General features: G+C 37.0%; 1 protein-coding gene across 1 annotated transcript in view; it reads left to right on the top strand.

The window, feature by feature from the left end:
• LOC145685910 (G patch domain-containing protein 11) overlaps positions 1-14,688 on the top strand; it is a 44,624-nt gene that overhangs the window by 29,062 nt on the left and 874 nt on the right. The window contains exons 4-5 of the mRNA XM_081758666.1: positions 2,042-2,283; positions 11,386-11,589. Coding sequence (XP_081614792.1) covers positions 2,042-2,283; positions 11,386-11,589 — 446 coding nt within the window. The remainder of the gene's footprint in view (positions 1-2,041; positions 2,284-11,385; positions 11,590-14,688) is intronic.

Genomic DNA, 14,688 nt, shown 5'->3' with positions numbered 1-14,688 from the left:
AACGAAGTGGACCACCCAAATTTATAGTAATACATACTAGGGTTCTATACTATTATACCAAATGTTTAAATTGGGCAATTTCCAAAATTTAAGGGATGGCCCAAGGCACCCCTGCCAAAATTTTTAAAGGGGTGAACAAATGTACCTATGTCTTACAATAGGAAATAAAGTAATAGGACCTCATCCAAGGGGATAACTTAGGTCAAAACCAAACACGTGGTACAACGTATTGCTTACGTTTATATTTTGGCAATTTTTGTACCCCTAAAAGGGAACGAGGTGGACCACCCAAATTTATTATAATACATGTTAGGGTCCAGTACTATAATACCACATATATAAAATGAGCAATTTCTAAAATTTAAGGGGTGGGCCAAAGTACCCCTCCCAAATTTTTAAAGGAGTGCACAAATGTACCTATGTCTTATGATAGGGAATAGACCCCTATACATAACCATATAAGGTAATAGAACCTCATCCAAAGAAATAAATTAGGTCAAAACCAAACACGTGGTACTACGTATTGCTTACGTTTATATTTTGGCAATTTGGTACCCCTAAAAGGGAACGAGGTGGACCATCCAAATTTATCATAATACATATTAGGGTCCTATACTATAATACCAAATGTTTAAATTGGGCAATTTCCAAAATTTAAGGGGTGGGCCAAAGTACCCCTCCCAAATTTTTAAAGAGGTGCACAAATATACCCATATCTTATGAAAGGTAATGGACCCCTATACATGACCATATAACTATATAGGATAATAACACCTCATCAAAGGGGATAAAATCGACCAAAAACCAAACACGTGGTACTACGTATTGCTTACGTTTATATTTTGGCAATTTTGTACCCCTAAAAGGGAACAAGGTGGACCACCCAAATTTATCATAATACATATTAGGGTCCTGTACTATAATACCCAATGTTTAAATTGGGCAATTTCCAAAATTGATGGGGTGGGCCAAGGAACACCTCCCAAATTTTTCAAGGGGTGCATTAATATACCCATGTCTTATGAAAGGGAATGGACCCCTGTATATGCCCATATAACCATATAGGGTAATAACACCTCATCCAAGGGGATAAATTAGGTCAAAAACCCCCGAAATTTGACTTTTTGGCAATTTTTTACCCATGAAAGGGAACGACATAGACACCCAATACTGATAGAGGTACATACTGTGGTCCTAGGCTACCATACCAAATTTTTAGATTTGGCAATTTCCAAAATTTAAGGGGGGTGGTCCTATGTACCCCTGCCAAAATTTAGGGGGTGGGCCATGGTACCCCTGCCAAAATTTAGAGGGGGTGGTCCTATGTACCCCTAGGTCATTGACCCCGGCCAGGGACCATGGGTCCTGAGGCAGGGACCCAGGGGCCAAAAAGTGTCCTAAAGTGACGCGATTACTACTGCGGGGTGGGTACCGAAAGAGGAAAGAACCCCACTTTATATGGTAAGTCGCGACGGAGCATTGGAGCACAGAACGTTGTGTTACCTCAGTTCGTAGTTACTACGAAATTAAGTCTGCCAGAAATGCAACGTTTTTTTAGACGAAACTTTAATATTGATCAGCATGATAAAGTTTTCTCTCGTACCATATTGGGTTGGGTGTAGAAGTTTAAAGAGACTGAGAGTGTGTTAGATGTAAAACATGGAGCTTCAAAAACAGTGCGAACTCCTGAGAACGTAGATCAACAGTAAAGTTTCGTCTATAAAAAATTTCGCACTTCTGATACATCCGTAATAACTACGAATTGAGGTAACACGATGTTTTGTACTCCAATGCTCCGTTGTGACTGATCATATAAAGTGACATCCTTTCCTCTTTCGGTTCCCACCCCCGCCAACCAATATAGGTTATTACACCTGCGCAGTATTCAAGTTTGAAATGTGTCAGTGGGCTCGGCGGGTTTCTTAGGGAAACGAAAACGTAATGCTTGTTGATGAACACCACATTCATTTCCATGAACATGTGTAACGTAAGATAAAGAACTGATGATAAAGCGCTTAAAAACTGCAGTTTATTTTCTCAGGAAGTGGTCGAGTAGAGCCTATCCCTATAGAGGTGAAAGCTGATCGCCAAGGTCTAGGGAGACAGTCTGCTTTAAGAGAAATATACGAGCGGAAGAAAGCAATTAGAGCTCGCTATTTAAGGAGACGCGAGGAGCTGACGGAAGATTTTCGTGCGAGAATGGCAAGAAAAGCTGCAGAAAGACAAGTGGATGCAGATCTCAGAAAGAGTCAGAGAATATGCGCGAGACTAGACAAACAAAATGTAAGCTGTTTACTTATTTTAATGTGTTGTACCGTCAGCGACAAAAGTTCTTTCCTCTTGCTAAAATTTATTTTGGAAATAACGGTGGTATGGCTGGAACGTACAGATAATTAAGTTCTTTTTAATTTACTGAAAACTGTGCTCAAATTGTCCTTCTGTTCTAAAGGTATTTACGAAACTAATTTCATCAAACGGAAAAAAAACTTTTGTCACTGACTGTACATAGATTTTGTTTATTGTTTTTTTTTATTATATTAAAATTAAGGAATTAACGGTGTTGAATACCTCTATCTTAGTTCTTTTAGCCAATTGATTTATGTGAGGAAATGAACTCGAATTTTGATACTTAATTTTAGTGGTTTCTGCTTCATGTCTAGGGGCCGCGGTGGCTCAGTGGTAGAGCGTTCACCTCTGGTGCTAGGGGTCTCGGGTTCAAACCCTGCTCCCGCCAAGTGAACTTTGTGGTGGACAAACACCGTGTGCGTGGGTTTTCTCGGGGTCCTCCCGTTTCCTCCCACTTTCTTCATTCCACCATTTGATTTATTACTCATCATCACCGTCTCCTTTAGCCTAACTAGCATAACCGTGGAACGTAAAACTCAAAAATTTCATTTCATTTTTTTTTCTACTTCATGTCTACAGTGACCGCAACGGGTCGTGAAGCTTGGGCTCTACACTAATCATAGAATTACTTTGCCTCACGTCTTATACATCGGAAGAATTCCGCACGATTCATGGTGCTGCTTTCTGAACGCACACTTGACTTGAGAAAACGTAAAACAACAGAAGTGCATCAACAATGTTGCCAAACTTAGAAGACATAGCGAACGAACAACAGAAAGCAGCACTTAAAGAACTATATTACGAACACTAACAGTTATTCAAATTAAATGGTGATAATAATAGCAAAGGTGTAAAACAATAACAACAGAAATAAACAAAACAAAACTTAGCTGCAATCTGGCAACACTGTATCCTCAGAAGGTGTTCTGTGTAAAGTGCGAGAGACAAGACTGGCAAAATTTCATAGATGGAGGCTGACGACCGAAACACACTCTTGCTCTGTTGTTGGGTGGTGAAGTCGGTAAGTCTAGCTCAAGCGTCACGACTCCGTGCTAGCACTATAGTTAAAAATTATCCTGTTTTTTTTTCGAAATGAATTTGCATTATGTGTAAGTTTAATATTACTTAAATTTGATTATGAAGTGTTAAAATAATTTGTGTGATAAAATTTAATTTTTTCACGAAGTAAGATGCCTTCAACTAAGTTTAAAGAAGAAACTCAATAAATCAAACCATTGAAATTCTTGTTCATTTCAAAGAAAACAGAAAGATAATTCTCCATATAAATCAATGTACTAAAAAACAAAGATGGTGCTGATACTCAACAGTCGTAAGTGAAATTCAAAGAGTGAAAAACAGCGATGGTGCGATCAAATTGTGCACGGTGGTAGTGGATAGTGTTAAAAAGGTATATGTATTTATGTTTGAAATATAATTAATTACTCCGAAATCGCATGTGTTGATATCCAAAGTTTCTTTAAAACATGTGAAGATTCTTTTGCGAGTAGGTAGTCATTAACTTCTAAGTAATTACATAAGGTAGCAGAAGTATGCGTGCCAACATCTGGGAAAGTGCTTTCGCGCGTTTCTTGCACCGTCATATAGCAGCGAAAGTACAAAATACATGAAGTTTGCCAGTGAACAAGTAGTTATTAAGTTCTATCTAAGTGAAGCGGTTAGATGGTAGAAGTGCAAACCCAGTGAGGAAAGGGCTCCTTCCTAACAGTACCGTGGGCTTAGACAGAGCTAAAGCTCCAGAAATATGGACAAATCTATTTTTCTTCCTTTTTCTTTTTGGTAATATAGTCATTATAGTCATTTATACAGTTGATTAATTGAAGCTCACTCACCACACTCTTATAGATTTCCAGTGTGAACCTAACTCTTTCAAAATCGGGTTTTTAAAGGAAATTGTAAACTTTCAGTAGAAAGCTGATCATTTAACTCTTATCACCTTAGATAGCTCCACGTAGCTTCGTCGCTTACGCTCCCACCTTTGGTGCGAGCGGTCGTGGGTTAGATTCCCGATGGGAACGCTTGGTCGAAAAGATATAATAGCTTTTTCAGACCACTATCCTGAATGAGGTTTTCCCTAGGTTTTCCTCATTTATACTAGGCAAATGCCGGAATGCTACCTAACATAATACTCCCAGCACGCTTCCGTACTTCCTCATTCCTTTCTTCTTCTCCAATTCCCGGGTAGTGTGATTGCTGAGGGATATCATCCCACATATATTTGACGGGCTAACATGGCCATGGATACCAAAAGCCCAGAAATCTAATTCTTAATCTTTACCATCTTAGATTCATGGTTTGGACGTCATTGTCTTCAAAATGATGCAAACTTTCGAGTGATACCATTCGCATGCGTCACGATCTATAAATTTTTGGAGAAAATCTAGAAAATTTCGCATTTTACAGAAAAGGGTATTTTTAAAAATCTTATCGTCCCTGTTGGAGTTCTAGTGTCAAATACCTGCCTAAAATGTACCTCAAAAAATTCTACGTGTCGTAGTTGTATATCTTTCCGAGTTCCATTGACGTACAATTAGCAGGTATGAGGATGTAAAAGGTTTTCGAAAGAAAAACTCCAATTTCTGTAGAAAATATGACTTTCATGAGAAGGGAGAGATAGGGTATCTTTACTTGTGATAGGCTGTAATCATAGGTGTAAGAAGGGCTGCATAATCTGCGCCTATAATGTAATTAACTACATATAAATTCCAGTCGAATGCAAACAGTTTCTTGTGAATACAGAAAGTTGTTCATTGTATATCCGACTATTTTCGACTCAGTGCTGCCATTTGGCGTATCAAGTTGGAACTATAGGTTTGCTGGCAGGACCAGTGTTATGTCTGACCTTGTAGGTGCGTGAGTGTTATCAAATAACGCCGAAAATCAACAGGTATTGGGAGGGTTACGTAATTTCCCTTTTCCATGGTAAATTTTCGTACGTACTTATTGTGAAACAGTGTCGAGAGAATGGATTAACAGTCGGGGTGACTACTGCGAGAGCTATTATGGCTCGTTACACACAACAGGCTCTCCTTGCGAAACATTCACCAACGAAAACCACTAGCAGAAGGGCTTCAACCAAAGTGATACCCGCATTTCCAAGGAGGATCCGTGAATGGCGTGCTAAGAAAATCCTCCGCCCTGGAAAACGTGATATGGACCACATATTTCACCTAGCACCGTCAACTGTGAACAAAACAATTCACAAGCGTCTCAGATTGAAGTATGTGCGAAAGGCCCGTGTACACCACCTGCTACCGCGTCACGTAAGACGAACTGCAGGAAAGTGTATGAAAAGTACCAAGCGGGTTCCAAATGGAAGAAAGTTGTTACAATAGATGAATCCTATGTCATCTCACTGCTGGTGGTCACATTCGGGCGATCACATATCGTGACATTGACTGCAAGGTTCGCAGCGACTTGGCTTTATGGTTGTTACGGGATTCGGATAAGAGGGTAAGCTACTGATACGCTAGGTTGACAAAAATCATGAAGGTGAATGCAAGACACTTCCAAGAATCCATTCTGACATCTGTCCGAGAGACATCCCACAATTGTATGGAATGGATACGAATCAGGTAATGATCCATATGGACAAGGCTTCGAGTTATACCGCCGGAACATCTCTACGTTTTTATCGGGAAATGGCAGGGGAATTAGGAATTCTTGTCATTCCGTTTGAAATCATTCCTGTGAAAAGTCCAAGCCCAGATGCCAGTCCAATGGATTTTTGCTCATTTGAACTGTTGAAAGACGTCTTCAACATCGCCGATGGATGGTCTTTGGAAAGCGTGCAAAGAGGAGTGGGGCAGAATTCTCATGCCTATCCTGCGCCGGAACTTGCTGTAATTTATACTGCGAAGGTCGTGTGATAGTCCACAATGCTGGGGGTTCAATAGAACGTGATCAGTGGTGGCAGCGCTGTATCTAAGGTGAGTACCCGTCAAAAATGGTCGAATATAAAGTGAACAATCTTCTGTATATGTTGGAGCCAGGGTTAATTAATGAATTCAGGATATTTAATGTGATAAATTGACTATATTGTCTTCTGGCCGTGTACATCAAACTACTCTAAAGGTATTCTGGTTAAATGACTTAAAATTCTCCCTGGAATTATTTATAGTATTTATATATATTCAAACATTCATGTATCCGTGCTAAGATTATGACTAGAACGCTCGTTTTCGATCGACGATTTTGTAGGCTCAAAGACCACTGAGGATACGTCCCAGACGAAACTCAAGTAGTGGTTTGGATCACGGTAAGTCTATTTGTGTAAAACCGTGATGTTACATAATTGTGACGCATAGGAGAAGAAAGATTACTGAAATACGGTTAAATTTAAATAGGAAAGAAGTAGAGCATCACGTAGAGATTTAAAAAAGCGAGCTTTTTTTTTTTTTTTTTTTTTTGGAATAGAGGGTTTTTCCCATAAAAGGAAAATTTTTGAAAAAAAAATCACTTTTTTATTTTCTGTGGTTTTGTTCTTCCAAGTACCATCTTTGTTTTCCTATAGTGAGTTCTTCAATTTTTTTTAAAAAAAAGTACCTTTACAGCATTCAGTACTTAAGAGTCGTGTGTTCAATCCACGACTGGCTATCTTTCTTGGTTTTCGAATTGACATTTCATGGGTGGGCAGCAAGCGTAAGTTATGCAACCCAACATATCACAATGGAATATTATTTGTCTAACCAACTTACTAAGTTCCAGAAATTTATACATCTTGTGTGTGTTATACAGTTTCCTAGATTCTAACTGGCACACAAGAAAAAAAATATTATAAACCAAGAAACAGATACAAATAATGTTACCTTTTGTATAGAATTTCGCTTATATCTCTTCTCCATTCGGGAAAAACTTTAACTTCAGGGCAGAAAAAAATTAACTTCATAATCATTCACTTTCATTAATCATCTTTTCCTTCTGGCTAGAAGGCATAATCATGAGACATTAAACTAAAAAAAAATAACTTCATTTTCATTTCTGTCATAACGCAATATAAGTTCAGTTTACAAAATTAAAAGCGATAAACTGCCATGTTGGGTATGATGTTAGTTTAACGGTAGTAAAAATGCGTTATTTACAGAATGTATTCTTCTATTTGATATAAGAAATTTCGGTATAACGTGGTTAACCTCCGATTAAATTTTAGCGGTCTCAAGGAATGCTATAGATAGATACACTTGTTTCACTTAACCTCCTACATAAAAGATGTCTTTAGCTCCAAATAAGCTAAAGGTCTAATGAGAAAAGCAAAAAGGCTAATACTTACCGCAAAAGATATATAGTAGAGTATTCTTCTACATGTAGCACTTTCGGAAGTAACCTCTTCCTTCATCGGCTTGTGTAAAGTTCAAAAAGGATTTAAAACATGAAGGAAAATTTGGAAGGGTAAAAGAAGGTTAAGAAATGTACAAACAAATCTTCTATCAAAAAATTAAACACATGAGAATGATATTTACTGTGATTGCACCAGGTGAAGGAAGATATTATTGCGTGCAGTGATAGTGAGTGCCATTCCCATGTGTTTAATTTTTTGACAAAAGACTTGTTTTTACATTTCTTAATCTTTTTTTTTTCTTTCTTCCAAATTCTCTTCCATGTTTTAAATCCTTTTTGAATTTTAAACAAGCCGATGAAGAATGAAGTTACTTCCGAAAGCGCTACTTGCTACATGTAAAAGAAAACTCTGCTATATATCTTTTGCGTTGAGTGTTAGCCTTTTTGCTTTTCTCATTAAATATCACAGCCCGCAATACTGTGATAAACTGAAGATCTAGTTTACGCATAAATTCTAAGTGAAATTTTTGTCCCACTAAGTCTGAGTACTACATTTACAGAACAGTTATTGTTAACACTAATATATATATATATTTTTTATACTACGTTTATAGAACAGTCATTGCTAACACTAACAATTTTGGTCAGTACATTTACAGAACAGTTATCGTTAACATTATTAAATGTTCACTAAAACATTTTTGTCGTTGAACATTACTCTAATAGCTCTACAGATAATTCATTGGAAGTACAAAACCTGTTATATCCACCGATTTTCCCTTTTTTATTTTCTGTCGAGTAATCGACTAACCTTGATTATTGGACTTTATCATATTTGTTTCTTCAGACTGCAGTAATCAGTGTTTCTTCCAAACCTGTTTTTTTAAGGTGTTCCCCCCTCCGGGACTCTGAGAGTGCCCCCTAGAGCAGACCAAAATAATACGTCTATAATATGATAATAGAATAGTATCAGCAGTGCCTCCCAGCAATACTATGTGTCTTCTCCCCGGAACATTGTTTCTGAAAGGAACACTGGCACTGGCAGTAATTAGATGCATTTTTGTATTATAGTGGGGAAAGAAAGCTGGAACACTGTTATTTCCTCATTAAAGTTGAAATGTTCAAAAAGAGATGGAAATAAGTTTTTTCTTTTTTTTAAGTTTTTTTTTTCCCCGAGGTCTTGTGTGTCTGGGTCCACGTAATTTTCTTTTCGTGACATTGATGAGGATGTCTGTTGGACAAAGAACAAATGAGTGCTTGATCATTTGACAATTATACTCTTAGGCTAAAGTAGAGCTAAATGATTGTGAAAGAATTAACGGATTAAGAATAAATGGGAGCAGACGGGACGGGAGAATCCCAAAAAAATACATTGATAAACCAGTCATAGATTCGATTAAGATAAAACATACAAGCAGTGCTTATAAATCACAAACTGTTTGAGATAAAATGATAAAATAAAAAGTGAGATATGAAAATGTGAGAGGACATACTGAATGGAGCTGTCTGCTCGTCTCGGTAGGTCCTCTTATCGTAGGACCCTGGATAGTCACCTGAAAATTTTAAATGGGAGGGTGCTCCATACGAATAACTTTTCCCTACAAAATTTGTCCATGATCTTTTCAATGATTCATCAAATGGCATATCTTCCCAATTAAAATTTTCGGGTAATCTCCAGGGCTCCATGATACATAGTCCTGTGGTGCAAACAGTAGATTTCATTCGACTTTCACTGTGTAGTTTTCCTATATCACTTTTTCTTTCAGTTTTTTTTTTTTTTTTCATCTGTTTCTGATTTATAAGCACTGTATGTTTTATCCTAGTCGAACCAGTGACATTTCGCAGCAGCGATGAGCATTCATCACTTCCTTATTCAAGTCGTATTAACTTTAATGTTTGTGTTTTATTGAAAGAATACAATGCGTCTATTAATACAACTACATTATTAAAAATAATGATTAGATGTAAAATACATGTGATTTAATATTAAATAATAGGAAAGACAATGACTTTAATAATAAAACTCACATCTTCTGTGAATGGACTTCGGTTCGAAGCAGGAACCCAGGTCATTTGAGTTTCTAGTGAGCAATATCTTCTGGGTCCACTGTCTTCAGAGTTTTTCTATTTTCTCTCATTTCAGAATTTCTTCAGTTCTTCTATCATCCTTGTCAGTTTGCAAGGCATAAGATGGGACATTAAATTAAGCATTGGATTTCATTTTAAGTGACGACTCTTGAGGCAGGTCTCATCGGGGAAAAAATAAATAAATAAACAAAATAAAATAAAAAATAAATAATTTTATTGTATATAAACATTAGAATATTAGATATTTTTTTTTTCTCTTAACCTATAGCAATAGATTTTCTTTACCGATGGGACTTCCCTCAAGAGCCATCAGTGATATACTGTCATGATTAACTAGGAAAGCACTTAGTATGATCATCACTTCATTATCAATCATCAGCATCACGATCATCATAAGTATTCTGCAATCATGAACAGATCACTTTCTGCGTATGGAAAAGCTTTCATTTGGTTAATCGGGCAGAGACCATTTGCCACAGCAGAAAGAAGGTTACTGAAGTAGGTTAAATTTACAAAGGAAAGAATCAGAATGATCTTATGGATTTTATTGTATTCTAGTAGTAATTTTCTTTCTGTGATATTCTTGAGGATGTCTGCTATCTAAAAAGCAGATAAATGCTCAAAACGAGATCTTCTTTCCCATAATTGTACCCTGTAGGAGGATACACTTACTACAGACCTTCGTCGAGCTACTTGTTTCGGCGTAATAATTACCCTCTTTTTAATTTGTGTGTTTGTTGAAGTTCAGCGTCCTTTGTCAGTACCAACGCTATATGAGTTGTGGGTCTACAGTTTAAAGTGGAATTCAAATCATCGTTCAAATTATAAGGCGCTCCTACCAAAAATCGAGTCTAGGAATACGTGCACAGAAGACTCGCACACCAGCCATTAAACCATCACAGATGGCATTCTTGTTTGAATGTTGATCAGGTGTAATATTCTTTCATTATCTCTGTTTGTCTTGTATAATATATTTTGTCACATCCTTAATACATTTTTTTTTCTAGATATTATCCTAACCCGTTTCTTTTCCTGTTTTTATCCATCGTCTTTATCCGACTTTTCTTAAAACTTCTTGACTTTTTTCGTTCATCCATTAACTTTTTATTCTTCTTTATACCTGTATTTCCTATACTTTAGTTTTTTTCCCTCCGCTTTCATAATGTTCACGTTTTACTTGGCAAAATGCAATATTCCACACGAAATATATGATATGTTTGACCTGTGGACATTTTGGATTCGAGTTTGTTAGGGAAGTACATTAGGTAAGTCCATAAACACTAATTACGAGTAATTAAATGGAATAGCTGTCTATACTATATTCAAAATATGATAGTAAAATTATGTTTCGGGACTTACTACCTCTTCTTGCTACTAAGTTTACATCTGGCTTAGTTTTAAATTTAGCAAATGTCGAAATGGTACTGAAGTTCACTTAGTGTGCACGACTTAAAACTGATGCAGAGGAGACGAAGAAAGCAAAGTGCCTAGAATACAGATGATGTACTTGAAAAGTAGAATATTTACAATAATTAACGAACTGAATTAGGTAAGATTTTATTTTCAGTTTTGTGTGCATATGTTGACATGTTAATATTTTACTAAGAAGTTACGATTGAATGTTGAATGTAAAAGTCTTCTGAATTTAATTTGTAGGGCATTGAAAATCCTGCCGAGTGGTGGTTTTGGCCAGAGAATGAACTTCCGCAGGAGGATGAGTATGAAGAAGAGGAAGCACAAGAGTCGCAACGGAATGCAGGAGATCAGACTGCAGGAGCAACAGCCAATACAGAACAACAGAGTTCAGGGTTAGAAGGAACAAGTACCGAAGAGGAGGAGGAGGAAGAAATTGAATACGAGGTTTGTTCGTTGGAAACATACTATATTTGTTTTTCGCTTTAGTCACGATTGAAGTGGGTAAGTTCTCCACATGGGAATAAATTAGTTTTCGGGTGATGTGTTATATCCAACTGGGTTACCGTTTGTTGATCGGACAAGGTATTCCGTGGATGAAGTTAATCTTTATTGCGTGATCTTGTACTTTATCTTTTTCTCTCCCTTTTGCACTCTAATTTACCAATCCCTTAATATTGTACACTTGACGATCGAAACAGTTTTATCTGTTCTTTGATATTTTCCTCAGCGATGACTATATCAACTGCCTAAATCTGTCAGTAAGGATTCGGTTAACATTTGCGTACGCGCAGCGTTATTGTTCAAACCGGAAACAAGTTGGTTTGTAAGTCCAGGCAAGACTTGAAAGTTCAGTAGATCGTTTAATTTGTCAGAACAAGTACAAATTGCGCTACTGTTTTATTGTTCTAGCTGTTCAGTTCCATGAAATTTGAAACGTTCTTCTATCTCATGGGTCTTTTCACCATAATGTGCCAATATCAGTCTTTTTCTAAGTCTTCGTAGGATTGCTGAGCGGGGCTCTGAGCTGTACATAAATTTCGCAATTCTTCGTAAGCAGGAATACCCATAATCAACAAAAATATCGGTAATTTTCGCTTTTTCGGCAATGCCGGTAACAACACATCTTGTACAAATCTCGTATAATACAGCTGTATTCATCCCGTAGAAACATCCTTGCACCATTTTCTTGAACCTTCATTTTTCTTCATATGGCTCCATCTGGCTCATCTAATATCTTACAACGGCAGTCTCTCCGTTTCCTCGTCGATCTCTATTTTCTCTTGGACCTTATCGGCCTCTCTTACCTTTCATATTCTTGAGATCTCATGACTTCGATTATCTGTCTGTCTTAAGACCGATCAAGCCAGGACTTTATGAAACTCTGTCTCTTAGAATCGCATCGGCTTATTTTTGTTGAACTGTGTGTACCTCTTTGGGCCTCAACGACTTTCTCATTGATCTTCCTGCCCTTTAGACCTCGTCAGCATTTTTGCTGATCTCTTTGTGTACCGACTGCCCAAAGCTGTTAAGCTCAATAATCGGCTGTAACGAAAAAACTCACATGTATCAAGTAAATTTAAAGCCTAAATTCAATGTAACGTTTCCTTTCTTATTGAAACAGCTCCTAGGAGTTGTTATTTGTAAATAATCGAACTACTATCTATTTGTTGGAATGGTACATATTGGTACAAAGTGTTTTATAAATGTGACACTAGCTGTTTCGAAGCTGAAAATAGTTATGAGTATGTACAAATATATAGAAATATAACATAAATAATTGATGGTTGGTATGAAGATATTTTGAGGATTTTGTAAGTACAATAACAAATAAGATTATAGGAAGTATGAAGATGGATGTTAACGGATCATATTAATGGGAATATTGTGAATATTTGGTTCCTTCACCAATAAAGTATAAATGGCCTATATCCGATATAAGAATGTAATGTGTTTGTTGTAGCTTACTGTATTGATAGGTTGACGTACTCCAAATAAAAAAATGTTTATATTTTGGCTTGAGCTAACACTATTTTATCAAGTATAGTAGCTACACATAAACATTGACTCCTGGACCAACCAGTACTTGTATTTTATACTTGTGTACGTTTATCTTCGTAACTTGTCAGTATTCTCTGGACCTACTGACTTATACGATCTTCTTGAACGTATACTCTCTTTTGAGCTAACGTTGACTGCTTACAATAGCATTACAAAGAGCACACCATAAGTACAAACATCTAAAATCATTTTGCATAACAACGCTACTCATACACCGACCAGTCAAAACCTTGTGACCACCTAATACCTAGTACGTCCATCTTTGGCTCGCGGGACAGCAGCAGTGCAATTTGGCATGGAAGCAATGAAGCATTAGTAGGTGGTTGGAGGCACTTGCACACACAAGTCGCTTAATTCGTGTATTTCGCGGAGGGGCGATGAGCACGGATCTGTTGTTCAATAATATCCAAATGGTATTGAATTAGGTTAAGATCGACTGAGGTTGGGGGCCTTTGTAATTCACCACTGTGCTTCTTGAACAACTGCAGCACAACGACGTTGGCTTTGTGACAAAGAGTGTCGTCCTGCTAAAAGATGCCACTGCCAACTGGAAACATGGGTATGCATAATCAGCGATAACCCGAGATAGATAGGAGTCGTCATAGTGCCCTTCACACCTACTACTAGGTCCATGAATGACGTAATGAATTTTCTGAAATCGTAATAGAGCCACCATCAATTTGTAGTCGTCCTGCTGTACACATCTCGAGCAGTTGTTCCTCTGAAAGACGACGAATTCCGACATTGCCATTAATGTGATGAAGGTAGTATCGTGCGGTGAGGATAATTTTGCAAATTTAAATTGTAGGTGGAAAACTACATTCTTTATCTGTGCAAAATCGTGTGATGGTGCAAAATCGTGTTATTCCACCATATGTAAAACAACTCTGCAGTGGGAATTTCTAAGCTACTGAGGAAAACAAGTGCCCTTGTTGAAATAGTTTGGCATTTTTGAATCAAGACGTATTAAAAGAATTCTTTGCTCATTATTGAAGATCGGTATGTGTCAATTTATTTTATTAAGTAATTAATACTTAACATCACTGAAGGAAGTAAAGTAACACATGATTATAACTATTGAATTAAACTCAAAAATACGTTTAAATATTTATTAGTATCGAAATTTTCAGTGACAACCTGTACCTTCTTCAGCGGCTTGAGATGTGATTGAAACAGCAGTGTGTTTATCTAAATAAATAAGTCGCTGACGAAGGTGAGAGTTTCAGTTGAAAATTTCGGCTCTAATAAATATTTAGACGCATTTCTGATTTTCATTCATTATTTATATGTTTTAATTTTGTGTTGCGTTACTACTATAATAAAAGTTAAAGTTGTGTGAAATCGTAAGTTGAAATTTAGTATCATATACAGGATGTTTCAAAACAACGCGACAACGTTTGGGAGGTGATTCCTGACACTAAGATAAGATAAAAAGTATAGACCAACTGGGTGCACAAGTGCTTCCTTTCAGGGTTATAGGCTGCC

The sequence above is a fragment of the Thermobia domestica genome, chromosome 5 (genome assembly GCF_964235325.1).
Source record: "Thermobia domestica chromosome 5, izTheDome1.hap1.1, whole genome shotgun sequence".
Lineage (NCBI taxonomy): Eukaryota > Metazoa > Arthropoda > Insecta > Zygentoma > Lepismatidae > Thermobia > Thermobia domestica.
The sequence above is the reverse complement of the archived record's forward strand: the minus strand, read 5'-3'. Positions and strand labels throughout refer to the sequence as shown.